Below are 14977 nucleotides of genomic sequence, written 5' to 3' on the forward strand. Positions count from 1 at the left end.
AGACAACAACTGAGAGTGAGAGGAATCGCCCTCTTAGAGAGCTAGTGAGTGAGGCAGGAACCCAGGCAGCCCTTTGGATGCTCACCCCAGCTGTGGCTTGGCAGGATTTTGAAGGCCGAAACCTAGTCCCAGGTCCTGGGCCAGCAATGCTCCTCTGGGCCATTCCATGACAGTAGTATTATCAGAGTAAATTCTAGAACCTTTACTGTGGCTCTGAGGAGGCTGCTGTTCTCGTTGCTCTGGCCAGGACTAGCTTAGGGTCTGGGAGAGGCTTAACCTGGAAGCAAAAGGATATCAGTAAGGTGCATCTGAGGAGAGAAAGGGGAGGAGCTTCTTGCCAGGATCAGCTGAAAGGAGATGGTCTAAATGTTGTAACGTGTCCCCTCATCTATGGGGAACCGTTCGCAAGCCCCTCCAGAGCCATCCATTTCTATCTCATTTTACAAACTCTCGTGGCATGCCACACCCTCTCACTCCCCTCTGGGGCCAGGAGCCTACTTTGCCTCTGTCCACAGGAATAGACACCAGCTCTGGCCCTAGGGCACATAGAGCACTCCATTCCTAGAGGCAGTTGTCCCAGAACCATACTCCACCCTGGGAGATGTTGGCCTACAGTTTTGCACGGACCTCCTCCCTGTGTTTGAGTTAATCCTTCTTCACACCGCTGATCACACATTCCTCAGACCCGCAGCTTGAAGTCTTGATTTCTGATCTAGCTCTCCTGGACTTGACCACTAGCTTGCCTTCATGTTATAGTGTTTCCCCATTCCTTTGACTGTGAGAGATATTTACAGACCTAAATCAGGGACCACAGTCTTTTGTGACTCTCCTGAGGCAGATAAATCCAGGACATTTCTAGTAATATTTCATGCTTACTGTTCTCCATTCATTGAATGAGCATCCCCTGGATTCCACCTATTGTCCATTCAACTTAAAGCGCCTGCGTGATTCATCCAGTGTCTGCAGACCTCCTGGACATCCCATCCATTACCTGCTCTTATGTCGGAGAGCTCCTTTTTCTCTCAGCGGGTGCCACCCTGGCATCTCAGTATTCTCCATCTGGGCTAACTGGAAAAACCTTGTTCTGCGGCCACCTACATTCCCACATGATATCTGGGCTGTTAAAGTTTAGGTTCAGGTTCATGTCTCTCTTCCCTTTGGAATTAGAAATGGAAAGCATCGAATGTTCTTTATTTTATGACATTTTTGCATTCGAGTGCTTTCTTTAAGGAATCACCAGTCATTTGTACAAAGTGCCTCCTGGTATGTTTTCTTCTCTTTGGTGTGAAGAGATGGGAGATAAGGTAGGGAGGGAGCAGTTTAGCTGTGGGAGTTTCCAAGAAGAAAAGGAATGATCATTTAATGTACCCATTTTGTGTTCTAGGTGGTAAGCTTTCTAGGAACTCTGTGGTGAGGTTGACGTTCTCTCTGCTTTGTAGATCTGTAAGTGTAGCCTTGGAGAGAATTTCTCAGGGTCTCATGACAAAGAAGAGGCAGAGCTGGGATTGAGACGTAGGCCTGTCCAACTCTGTAGTCCATCCTTTTTCACGCTACTTACTGACAATTTTGTACACCAGACATACTTATCCTCTCAAGCTTAAAAACAGGCACATTTTTTTGGCCTAAAATTCACTAGGTCAAAAGGCATTTATTGTTTAGAGCAATTTTCTTTCTCTATTCATTTCCAATGTATTTAGTATCCCTATACAGAGCAGCCTACATGGCTCCAGGATAAAATATGGCTCCTGCTCCTAGGAACCTATAACCCAACCAAGGCAATATTTTATACAGTTTTGAAAAATTAAGCAATCATGGTAGACTCCATAAGTGGGAAATTAAAGGGAAGTAGAAGTAAAAAATGTGGAAAGCCACTATGGGAGGTGTGGAATTTGGTGAGTTTTGAAGACGTGCTGGGTGGTGGGCGTTCCAGCTACAGTGGAGAAGGAGCCTGGCATGTTGAGAAGATAATGAGTAATCAGCCTGAAGGTAAGATGAGGATGAGGTGTTTTGACAAGTTATGGGAGACGGAGTTTGACTGGAAGCATTAAAGAGTTTAAATGTTAGGCCATTTCTTGGTCCTTACTAGGGAGATGTGTATACCTAAGAGAGTTTAGAGGAGGTAAGTGAATGACGAAAGCCAAGGGGCCAGGGTAGATCTGGTATTTAGGATGCATTAGTTCATCATGGGTGGTGCTCAAACCAAGAAGACAAGTTGAGAGGAAGGCTGTGATAAGATTTCATGCATGTTTCCCACCACCTTTCTTTGGAGTCCATCAGTGGAAACGTTGCCATTGCTGAATCTGCTCACCATGTTTAGTCAGCGTGGTATGTGGTAGGGGTCATATTTATCCAGAAGAGTTTTTCATAAGGACAGCCTTTCCAGCATCTGCTTCCACATGCACTGCTAAATGAGAAAGCTGGACATGCTACATGTGCCCTTAATAAGCCGCTGCTGTTCACCCACAGCTCTACAGCAGGCCAAATCGGCTCCTGTCTGGCGTGCCACTCTACAAAGGGGACGGGGAGACCCAAGATAAATCTGCAGTGACCTCTTTGCTGGATGGATTGAACCAGGCCTTCGAGGAGGTTTCGTCCCAGGTAGGGCTGCGCTGTTGGTTTGCTTGTGGATCTTGGTGTCGTGAAGCTGTCCCACCCCTGGGCACGAAGTGTTGAGACCCATCGCTAGATCCTAGTCCTAAAAGGAAGAGCCACTGGGGCCGGCATCCCATCCTGCTATTTTTCTTCTATTTCTCAAAACACCATAATTCATTGTTTGTCCCCTGTTGTTTTCCAGGGTGGAGGGACGAAGAGGCAGAGTATTCACTTGGAACAGAAGTTATACGATGGGGTCTCAGCCACCTCTACTTGGTTGGATGATGTCGAAGAACGTTTATTTGTCACCACAGCCCTTTTACCAGAAGAAACAGAAACTTGCCTCTTCAACCAAGAGGTCAGTTTGGCAGCAGCTTGTGTCTGTGAGTGTGTCACATTGAAGAGCACTTGAAATCTGATGCTGAATAATTAATGTTATGTATAAAGAAGGTTAAACGTGAAACAGTTCTAATAAAGTGCAAATTAAGTGTATTTCCAAGCAGCGTAATTCAGAAAAGAATTGCCTAGATATAAAAAGCTCCCAAAGGTATTTATGTTTTGCATTTTTATTCTTTTTTAAATTTTATTTGTTTATTTTTTGGTGAGGAAGTTTGGCCCTGAGCTAACATCTATTGCCAATCTTCTTTTTTTGTTGTTTTCTCCTCAAATCCCCAGTACATAGTTGTGTATCCTAGTTATAGGTCATTGTGATTCCTCTCTGTGGGACGCCTGCCACAGCATGGATTGCCAACCGGTGCCATGTCCGCACCTGGGATCCGAACCAGTGAACCCTGGGCTGCCGAAGCGGAATGTGCAAACTTAATCACTGTGCCACCGGGCCAGCCCCTGGCCCCTGCATTTTTCTTCTTTATCTTTTGTATGTAGGAGGAGGAAAAACTGGAGGACTCTTTGTAGAAACCCTGTTGTCTATTGTAAATCCTCTACATGGGAAATAGTAAAAAAAATAATGTTTGAATTCCTAAATATCACTTTGCAAAACTCATTTTTCACCAAATGTATATTATTACTAGGTAATGATGTAAAGCTTCTGAGAACAATCTCTCCAGCAGCAATTTGCATAATGTTTATAGAAATGTAAGAAAGTGGTTCAAGTTGCCTTAGTTGTAATTATCATTGAACACTAAGAGAGAGCAGACTTTCTATGAGGAAAAGATTTGTATATGGATTCATGGATCTAAACATTGAAATGTGCTTTTTCTTTCATCAACCCTAGACTCTTGCCAAAGATATTAAGGAAATGTCTGAAGAAATGGATAAGAACAAGAACTTGTTTTCCCAAGCATTTCCAGAGAATGGCGACAACCGAGATGTTATTGAAGACACTTTGGGTTGTCTTTTGGGCAGGCTATCCTTGCTCGACTCAGTAGTCAATCAACGATGTCATCAGATGAAGGAAAGACTTCAGCAAATACTCAATTTCCAGGTGAGACGTTATAAAGAGATGCTTGACCATTCTCCAGCTATGTTCAGTACTAAACAAGATGTCTTATTGAGGTATGATATAGACTTTTTTTCCCCAAATGTATAATGAAGAGCAAGAACATTCCAGAAAAACAAGGGGATTGAACTCATGACTTAGAAAACTGAGAGTTTTATGCTCCTAGAAATGGAGGGTTGAGAAAACCAGCCAACCAAACTAAGAACTGAATAGACCTTTAAATTCAACCAATAAAAGTGGTATTTATGGTATGTTATAATTTCCAGGTGATAATAGTACAGTTTAAAACGTATGAGCAAAGTGACATGCAGGAAGTGCTGTCATACAGGATGAACCCTAGACTTCAGTACCCAGGGGCTGTTGAAGTGACTATGGCTGAATCACTTCTACTTGTGCTAAAAATGTGTTGCGTTACTTCCCAACCCTGACTCCTCAGTCTTAGTGCTTTTTAGCCTCAAACTAGAGTTCTGTTTCCAATTGAATAATTGTGTGCTTGTGAAACTTTTCTTATGACCCTAAACTTCAGCAAATGCAAAAGTCGCTGGTAAACTTTTAGTGTTGGTTTTCATTCCTAATAAAAAGCACCCTTTGGGAATATTTAAGTTTTAATTGAATTTTATTTTTAACAAACAGAAGATTTATAACATAGATACATGTACTTGGGGCCAAAAGTTTGACATAAAATTTTGATTTGTAAAAAAATACTGTAAAATGTCAAATAGATGTGGTATTGGCCAAGAAACCTGGAATTTTCTAGATATTCATCTAGAGGGACAAATTATCACTACCTTAAAGCTACAAAGTAAAATTATCACAAATGTTTGTGTATCTTTTTTATTCACAAAAATTTTCCACGTCCACTATTGTCTTTGATCTTCACAACATCCCTATTAGCTGAGCATTGCTGTAATATTCATTTTGCAAAGTCAGAAGGGCAAAAATTAAGAGTCTCTAAGCTGACCCTCCTGGGTTCAGATTCTGGCTCTATCACCTACTGCTGTGTACTTAGCTGCTTCTCTGAGCCGTGGTGTCCTTGACTATTAAATCATGCCTCACAGAGTTTTGTGAGGATAAAATGTGGAAAATACTTTGAACAGTATCTGAAAGATAGTAAGCACTCAGCAGGTTTGGTTATTGTTGTTGCTATTAATAATAGTATGTATTATAACAGATACACGATCTGAAACCAGCGGATTTTTATGTTTTGTATTGTTAAGGTGATGGCAGGGGAGATGGAAAATAGTTGACCTATTCAAGATGTATTTTGAGGGCAGGCTCAGCAGGAGAGCATTTGTTGATGGTTTGGAGATGGAGAATGAGAGAAAGGAGGGGCTGCTGAGGAACTCTAGGGACGCTGACTCGAGCATCGAAGGGGCATTTTTAACAGAAGCCTGGTGGATAGCAGTGTCGTTGACAGTGGGCAAGACTGGGTCGTTGGCGGTACCATTGGTTGGGCAAGAATATGGGGTAGAATTAAGATACTCAGGTGAATAGTCGCAGTAGATATTTGGATCTGCAAATCTGTGGCTTAGAGGAATGACCTGGACTGGATGTTTGCATGTGTATCTTTTATGTTGTGTAGTTCATAGACGGGAAAGAGCATCTCAATTGGAGTCAGAAAAGCTGGGGTTGGTTATTTGGGCATTTTGTTTTGGATGCAAGATCTGATTGCATGTACATGTATGTGCACTATGTCTAAAGTCAGTAAGACTGTTGTCCAACTTGTGGAAACTTATTTCATTACTCTAAAATCCATCTTGCATAAAATAATGCACTGACTTTTAACAGCGTTCTAGTCTATCAGCTATGAATGAGGCAGGTTAAAAATGGAAATATGTGTATCACTCAGAGACATATTTCCCTTTTTCAATTTGTATTTACTATGCTAGTGTCTTTGGTGCTTTAAAATTTTTATTGGTAGTTATAGCCAGTCAGAGTAAAATATGAGCTGAGAGAATACTCTGGAACTCATTTTGTGTAGAGGACCAAGAGGAGAACATGCAATCATGAAATTCTCTTTAAATCATGTTCTCTAGTTTTCCTCTGCCAGTAAGTTTCTAGTTGTTGGTGGCCAGCTCACGAACAAAAACGGACATTTCAAGATGTTTGTGTTCCAATTTAATTGAGAGAAAGAGTTCCAATGTTAATATAATTAAAGGTCAAGTCTACAAACCATTTTCTTTTACTTTGCACCAAGCACCTGGTATGCTGTCCGTGCTCAATAGTTATTGGAATAGTGTGCCTTCGTTTTTCATTTAACCTTTGCGTATTAGCTTTTGCCAGACTATCATTACCCTATACGCAGCAGACAATCTGGAAGAATGCACAGGTGTTACGCAGACGTATAGCGCCTACGTGGACTCACAACAATTTAATGTCAACTATGCTGTAGGTAAAACATTTTTCCCGTAGACTTAACGCCAAATACATTTCCTGGATGTTTTTATAATCAGGTATTTTAAGTTATTTAAAAAATGAAAGAATTCTTTATTTAGATTTTATTAAGTGAGGCAGCACAAATGATTTCTAGAACTTGAAACTTGGGCCTGTTCCTCAAACAGCTGGAATCCTGCCTCTTTGCGCCCTACAGGTAATTCTAGTGAGTATAAGAAAAAAATTATGATGTCTGTTATGTGTGTAACATATAGATACCTTAATTATCCTGATGTATCACAAATGTAGTATTAAGAAATGGTTAGAGCCTTTGGATTTTTATTTTTAAGAGAATATCAACATCCATATGGGTATTAGCACCTTAAAGTTTTTTATTTAATAATTTTTAAATCAGTGATATTCTTTGCATTTCCATCTTCTTGACTAGTCTCTTCCAATAATTAGTGCAACTTCCAGAAAAGTGAACACTGTTTTCTCTTACCTCGAGTGGAATATAATTAAGATAGAAAATATGGTATTAAAAATGTAAAGACCATGTATAGGAAATATATATACACTCTCCATTTCTAACCCATGTTATTTTATTTATCTTTATCTATTCATTTAGATTAACTGAACTAATGTTGTTCTAAATAAATGTAGATAATAGAAACTTAATTCCTTTTTGAATCTATTCAAATGAATGGGAACCCTCTTTTCCTACACAACCCAATAGATAAATGTGTCGTAGTTCTAATGGCCCACGTGGCATCACCCTGAACATAGTTGAATAATACAAACATGATCATAACTCGTAAAGAAAACTCTTGTTTCTGGCGTCATTTTTCCAGCGCTGTTATTACAGTTTCCTATTTGGTCCTCAACTCGGCTTACAGACTGGTTTGGGTTTGCTTAGTGACAGTTACTGCCTCTGAGGATCGTATGCTTTTCTCTAATTCTCATGTTCAGTGCTATTTCTTTTTTTTTATTTTACTGCATGAGCTACCTACTGTTTTGCTTTTCGGCCTTGCATTTTGTGTTAGTGCTTCCACATATCCCCATAGACTTTCTTTTCTTCCTTGGTGTGATTATTCTTTTCATGAGAGGGTCAGAATTTGTGCATCTTGGTGACATGTACTTGTATATGATCCACGCCTGGTGAAGTGGATTTGATGAGTCAAACTTCAGCCTCTGACGCACAACCAGCCCCTCGTATGCATTTGCTGACCAATAAGAAATAGAGCTTATTGGCTGATAGTCCACGGGAAAAGTTAAAAATTTTATCATTCAAATTTTGTTCCAGTTCATTATTCCCTTTAGCATTGAGTACTGAAATTCTGAAGTTATTTTCTTTTTGTAAAACCTAACTCAATGTAAATATATTTGGACTTTTCAATGAGTAACGTTTATGAACGGAAGGCTCAGCTAAGATCGTTTTGTGTTGTCTCTTCGTCTGTCTTTGGTCATCGTGGGTGATATTTATTTTCTAAGCTTCTGGAAGGCTTTTTGTAAGTTTGTGCAAAATCTTTGAAAATAGGAGAAAGAAGGAAGTGAGGGAGAGAGGGGAGGAGGGGAGAGAGGAAAAAAGAAATCATGTTATTCTTAATCATATTTTTTCCCAAATCAGGATAACACCTATAGGTTGTTTTACTAGATAGAAAATCATTAGTGTAATATTTCTGCTGTGGTGTTTAAATGTGCACGTTTATTTCAGATATAACCAGAAGATTAGAGTGAGCATTATTGCTTTTTATTCATATACTTCGTCTCCCTTTACATCGTGTTGGAAATGCTTTGTGTAACAAATTCTTTAAAAGTCGATTTTAGCACTTAGGTAAATTGTTACCAGTTTCTTTTACCTCCTCATAGTTCTTCTGGATATGAAACTCTTACACCTCTATCTTATTTCTAAGAATGTGTGTTATATTTACAACCATTTTGAATCCCCTGTTACACGTGTTAAGTCTTGCTATTGCTTTCCTCCGTAGAATGATCTGAAGGTGCTGTTTACCTCACTGGCGGACAACAAGTACATCATTCTGCAGAAGCTGGCAAATGTGTTTGAACAGCCTGTGGCAGAGCAAATAGAGGTATTTACAGCTGCCTTTTTCCAGAAGAGCAAATGCATAGAGTAGCTAGGATTTACTCTGAAATTTCAAATAGTCTATGAGAGATTAATGGCTTACATAGCTTGTTTGTCAGATATTTTCTTTTTAAGAGCCAGGTTTGAATAACTGGCTGGGTTACATTGACTCTGTCACTTACTTCTGCATGGAACTAGGAAACGTGAGATAGGAAAAGGTGTCAGTGACAGATGCTGACCTGAACAAGTTTGCCACCTAACAATGAGATCAGCCCTGAACCTTGATGACATATTACAGAAAGTCACACTGTCCTGGTACAGATGGGGCGCTGTGGCCATGCTTAAGAGGGATCGATTGCCTCCAGCAGGGGTAGGATCAGGAAGATTTTGTGAAGGGAAATCTGAACTGGACTTAGAATTTTGGACACACAGAGACTGGAAAGACAGAGATCTAAGTGAAGAGGACAGCAGGAACAAAGGCTGACTAAATGTTCGACAATTCCAAGCACTTCAGGGAAAAGCACTCATCCTGTATAGCTGAACTTACCATGAATGAAAGTGATTGAGGGGAAATGAGGTTGGATAAGAAAATTTGAGGGACCAGCCCGGTGGTGCAGTGGTTAAGTGCACACATTCCACTTCGGCAGCCCGGGGTTCACTGGTTCGGATCCTGGGTGCAGACATGGCACTGCTTGGCAAGCCATGCTGTGGTAGCCATCCCACATATAAAGTAGAGGAAGATGGGCATGGATGTTAGCTCAGGGCCAGTCTTCCTCAGCAAAAAGGAAGAGGATTGGCAGCAGATGTTAGCTCAGGGCTAATCTTGCTCAAAAAAAAAAAAAAAGAAAAGAAAATTTGAGGCAGCTGGTAGGGCTTGATGAATGTGAGAGAATTTGAACTTTTTTTTACAAACCACTGGTTTCTAAACTATGTTGACTGCACACCTCATTAGTTAAAAAAAAAAAAAAAAGCCCACACCACAAATAGATGAATATTTACTTACAAATTATAAGAAGGTACTATGTTATAAAGCATACACACAAATGGAAATTAGAAATGAATGTGGCTGAATATAAATGAAGGAGTGTTTTATCCTCAGAGATCATCTCACACATTTTTGGATACTTGGACTCACCTTGAGACCAACGGCAGTGAAAAGTCACTGAGGGCATTTGAGGGTGAGACTGAATGTCAGTGGCCAGATCCTGCTCCTGGAAGGTTGACATGGCGGACCAGGTCAGGAAGTAAGATATCCATCATGAGGCTTCACGTAGTTGAACTGATGAGAAGGAATGAGAGATTCAAACTAGTGTAATGGCAGTGAAAAGAGGGAGGAGACAAGACGTGGGAAGGATGTTACACTGAATAGCTCCTGTTTCATAAGTGAAGTAATTATGAAAAGTGTGTGTGGTAACAGAATTTCATAACCTTATTTCAGTAGCCCTCTAAATGTTCTATGGGTGGATCATAGAGAATCCTGCAAATATTTCTCTATATAAAGACAGATTGATGGATCAATCTATCTATCTGAGATCACTTAAAATAGTTTGCAAAATTATATGTGAATGTGTATTTTTCTTGACCACAATTTCATGTGCTTTTTAAGGCAATCTCTCATTTTCCCCTAATTAGAAACCATTCTTCCATGTCGTATCTTCAACTCGAAAGGATCTTTTTTTTTTACTTTATTTTTTTAATTTTGGCTCATAATGTCCCTAGATCCAAAAAAAGATTTGAACAACTATAATGATGCTTTGCCTTGAATTTCTCATGTGAAATATAGGATGTGTATGATCACAAGTGACATTTTTGCTAATTATTGACCAATGTAACTTAAGTAAATGCCAAGATAAAAATAGATTATTTCTTTGAACGAACGGAAAGGGACTAAAAATGTATTCATTCCATCCCTGCCTCCTTGGATGTAAAAGGTAGTAACAGCAGAAGGCAAGGGGATGACGCCCCTCAGTTATGTTCATCTTGTGAGTCGTGTCATTCTGAGCTAGAGCAGACCTGCGGCCCGTGAGCCTGGGGCACAGCTGTCTTCAGAGATCTCTACTACCGTTCTGAGAATTTCCTTCACTTTCCCTTTGTTGGAGCTTCTCTTTTCTGAGTCTCAATCTCAAGTCTTTATTGTCTTGCTTCCTTGTTTTGTTAGGGCATATCCTTACTAAGAAAGGATGCATGAGAGGAATATTTTTCAATATTTTACATGTCTGAAAATGTTCCGATGCTGTGCTCACATTTTGTCGACAGCTGGGCTCTTTATAAAATTCTTGGTTGGAAATCATTTTCTTTTAGAGTTTTTTGTTTTTTTGTGAGGGAGATTGGCCCTGAGCTAACATCTGTTGCTAATCTTCCTCTTCTTGCTTGAGGAAGACTGTCACTGAGTTAACATCCATGTCAGTCCTTGTCTGTTTTATGTTGGATGCCACCACAGTGTGGCTCAACGAGTGGTGCTAGGTCCACACCTGGATTCTGAAACTATGAACCCTGGGCCACTGAAGCAGAACACGGGAACTTAACTGCTATGCCACGAGGCTGGACCCCTCTTTTAGAGTTTTGAGGGTTTTGCTTCATTGTTTTCTAGCTTCCTGTGTTGGCTTGAGGAATCTAAAATCCTAAGTCCCAAAGGTCCCCAGTGGTCTGAACTTTCCCAATGGCATGCCTTGGGGAGGGTCTATTTAGTCCACTGGACTGGGAGCTCAATGGACTTTTTTTTTCTTTTGAGGACGATTAGCCCTGAGGTAACAGCTGCCGCCAATCCTCCTCTTTTTGCTGAGGAAAACTGGCCCTGAGCTAACATCCATGCCCATCCTCCTCTGCTTTATATGTGGGATGCCTACCACAGCATGGCTTGCCAACTGTTGCCATGTCTGCACCCGGAATCCAAACCGGCGAACCCCAGGCCGCCTAAGCAGAACGTGCGAACTTCACTGCTGTACCACTGGGCCGGCCCCTCAGTGGACTTTTTTGATTTGGCAGCTCTCATCTTTCCATTCTGGAACATTTTCTGATAATTTATTTAATATTTTTCATTCCTTCATTTTATCTGTCTCCCTTTCCCGAACTCCTTTTAGGCAAAAGTTGGATATTCTGTTTCAGTCCTCTAATTTTCTTCTTAGGTGACATTTCTTTCTGTGTCTTTTTGCTCTGCTTTCTGGAGATTTCCTTGACTTCAATTCCGAAGTCTTCTTCTGAGTTGTGCATTTCTGCTCTCATGTGTTTAATTTTCCCAGAACTCATTTTGGTGCTTTGAATGATCCTTTTTTTGTAGTATCCTGTTCTTGTTTAAATAGATACGTTATCTTTTGCCATCTCTCTGGGTATAGTAATGATTTTTTTGGTTGAATTTTTTTTCCTTTATAATCTCTGTTTCCCTCGGAGTTGCTTTTATTTGTTTGCTCATTTTGGTCTCTATATTTCATGCTAGAGGGTTTTCTCAGACACATGGAAATCCTTTGTCGTCCTTCACATTGAGGTTGGAGGACTAAGCAGCTGAATAGGCACTTGGTGTGTGGATGGGGCTTGAGAATTTTGAGATTTATTGGAGGAAGATCTATGTGGGCTATTTGTTGGAGAATCCTCATGTCAAATTTTTAGATGTTTTCTATCAATCTTTTCATATTTTCTCCCCTCTCTTGTCTGGAGAGTAGAGACGTGGTTCAGCACTCTAGAACATAGGAGCTCCACGTTCAGCATTCTGTGATCATTCAGTCACTTTATTCTCCTGTTTTCAGTCAACTACTCAAGCCTGCAACTGTGTCTGGTGCCCCTCAGTCCACAGACTGTTTTATATTCTCCAGAAAAATAAATTTTCAATCCTTCACCGAGGAAAGAAAGGGGCAGTGTGGAATGAGGAAGGGGATGTGGGAATTTAACTGCTTTTTAAGCAGCTTTTCACCAACCTTCCTTCTTTAGCACCCCACCCCTCTTCATGGAGAGTTAGAGATCCCTGTTGTAAATTTGGTGGTGTTGATCCCCTGCTGGTTTAGGATTCAGCTTTCTCAGAATCCCGAAGTCAGTTCTCATGTATCCTTCTGATTTCTAGCTTTAAAAACTTTGTTCCTGTTGTCTTCTTTCTTGTTTTCATGTCCTTGTGGATTTATGGGTGTGGGGGGAACCCAACAAAAACAAGCAAACAAAATCTTTGCTGTGGTTGTAGTGGGGATGCGGGAAAGAGAAAATAGGACACGTGTTTCATCTGCCATCTGGAGTCCACGTTCTTTTCATCCTTCAAGGGCAACTGAGGTTGCGTCTCTTCTCAAAGCCTGCTTCGACTGCTCCGGGATTCACTGGTATCTCCCTTCTCCAGAGTCTTCTCTCTGGGATGAGTCACATCAAGTTTAGCGCCTAATTGTGTTCAGCCTTCTTTTGTTTTCCTCCAGCTCTGAGTCAGCCTAACAGTAAGCTTGAAGACCAAGATGAGCTCTTGTTCTGCGTCTACAGACCTCACTCTGGGAGGCCAAGGCTTAGCACTAGCAGCCACCTCCATACTTATTGATTGCTTGGTCTTCTACTAAACAAAGAGTAGGCTTTCCCTGACTATGTTGTAACATATTTTCCTCTTGCCTCACAGAATCTCTCTGCAAAGATGCTCAAAACTGCATTTCAGGAAATCAAAACACGATCCCCTAGAAAATCTTAGACAAATCCCTTTTTTTAACTCTGTCCTAAATCGTGCTTCTTTTCAGGTGTGCTATTCATGAATTCCCTTATTTATTCAAGGAAGCCATTGTTCTCCCGGCGCCCTGTGCGAAGTCCCTCCTACCTCCTCAGCGTTAATATAGCTGATCTTAATAAGGGCCTTCTTCCCTTTTCCGTGTAGTAGATGACCATGGTTTTTAATGTTCTGTGGAAATGACTCATTTCGTAGGCATTGAAAATATCTTATGTGGAGAGAAGAGGAACAAATATAGAGGCATGAGAATCACATTATGTGTGGGCAATTGTTGGGGAGAGTTTTAATGAAACGTTGTAATTCTTCCATAGGCAATACAACAGGCTGAAGATGGGCTCAAGGAATTGGACGCAGGAATCATTGAGTTAAAGAGGCGTGGTGACAAGTTGCAGATTGAGCAACCTTCCATGCAAGAGCTTTCCAAACTCCAGGTATGATTTTCTACCAATAGCGTTCAGCTTCAATGATACATCCTAACTAGAAGTGGCAAGACAAAATTATTTTCTCTCCTTTTCTGGTTTTTCTTTATAAAATTCATGTCATGTAGGTCCTAATCTTCCTTCCAAGTAACTCGTAGAAAATTTTCTGAAACTTTTACCATATTTCGTGCCATAAAATAAACTGTATTCTCATTCTTCTAAGATCCTTTTTTTCCCCTGACATTTACTTTATTATTATTCTGATGGCTAAGCATTGTGGTATAGTTCTGTTGTGGCATATTGTTTTCTACTCTAGAAAATATAATAATTAGCAATCCAACCTAGAAAAATTAAAAGAGGGATATCTACTGTGAAAAAACAAAAGTCAACCTAGTAAATATCTAATTGCCTTTATCAAGGGATTCATGAATGGGGCTGCACCCACTCTAGTAAGTAGAGATATACCCTGAGGGGTAATACAAAATGGAAAGTTTTTATAGGAAGGAGAGTGGGACAAGGAGGTTATTAGCAAAAGGCAAGAAAGGATTATTTGGGGTGTGGACATCTTCTCTGGGGAGAAAGGAACTGCCAAGGGATGTGTCATGCCGATCACCTTTGCTCCGTCTGGAGAGTGGAGAGGGCCCACGTGACAGAGTACCTTGTTGGTGCTGACCAGAAGATTCCAGACTGCTTGATGAAGATACATTTCCTGGGAAGGTCAACACTGCAGTTAGGTTAGGTATTAAATCTAAGTTTAAAAGCATGGGTGATAGCACAGGTGACACCCTTTGGGTACTGTGGTTTTACCTTTAACCCTACCCTGTATTGTACTGTAGCCCCAAAATTCTTTTAAAGAAAAAATACTCAAGCTAATACTTTATAGAAAGTGGTTTTTCTCAGGTGTTCAAAAGCATAGTTTATCTTTCATACCTGTTTGAATGGAAGACAGACATTGTTTCAATTCCAGAATGAAAAAAATTAAACTAGAAGGTAGCTGACATCCAAATAGACTTCCTGGTGTCCTTCAGGAGTACAGAATAACTTTGGGTTGATTTGCTTTCCTAGATCTGGCACCTAGACAAAATCTGATATTTGAGTGGTAGGGAGATACTGGAATATTAGACCAGTAAAATTTAGCATTTGATAGGCAATATAGTTAAGTTATATTAAGAAAAAATTGTGTACAGGACACACACCCAATAAGTTTTCCTTATTATGCCTTCTTATAGAGCTCTGGAGGGATTAATAGTGTGAGTCCAGCTCAGGGTCACAAGTTCTTCCTTTAGAGAAAATAAAATAGCTCTGTTTTAAAAAGAGCATTTTTATTTTAACTGTCTCATTCCATTATCTAACATGTCATCATGTCATGA

At 40.3% G+C, this 14977-nt stretch overlaps 1 protein-coding gene and 1 long non-coding RNA gene across 4 annotated transcripts in view; one reads left to right on the forward strand and one right to left on the reverse strand.

The window, feature by feature from the left end:
- The window catches only part of LOC139080779 (uncharacterized), a 28978-nt gene extending 28798 nt beyond the window's left edge, over window positions 1–180 (reverse strand). Inside the window, exon 1 of one of the 2 annotated variants that reach the window (XR_011535536.1) lies at window positions 86–174. This is a non-coding gene — a long non-coding RNA (uncharacterized lncRNA). Of the gene's footprint in view, window positions 1–85 lie in introns of both variants that reach the window. The other variant, XR_011535535.1, reaches the window with a different exon arrangement.
- Window positions 1–14977, forward strand: part of SYNE1 (spectrin repeat containing nuclear envelope protein 1) — a 443793-nt gene that overhangs the window by 318594 nt on the left and 110222 nt on the right. For both annotated transcript variants that reach the window (XM_070603011.1, XM_070603013.1), the window contains 5 exons: window positions 2467–2598; window positions 2795–2950; window positions 3827–4036; window positions 8413–8514; window positions 13500–13619. In XM_070603011.1, coding sequence (XP_070459112.1) covers window positions 2467–2598; window positions 2795–2950; window positions 3827–4036; window positions 8413–8514; window positions 13500–13619 — 720 coding nt within the window. The remainder of the gene's footprint in view (window positions 1–2466; window positions 2599–2794; window positions 2951–3826; window positions 4037–8412; window positions 8515–13499; window positions 13620–14977) is intronic.

Source organism: Equus przewalskii, chromosome 32, assembly GCF_037783145.1.
Source record: "Equus przewalskii isolate Varuska chromosome 32, EquPr2, whole genome shotgun sequence".
Taxonomy (NCBI): Eukaryota; Metazoa; Chordata; class Mammalia; order Perissodactyla; family Equidae; genus Equus; species Equus przewalskii.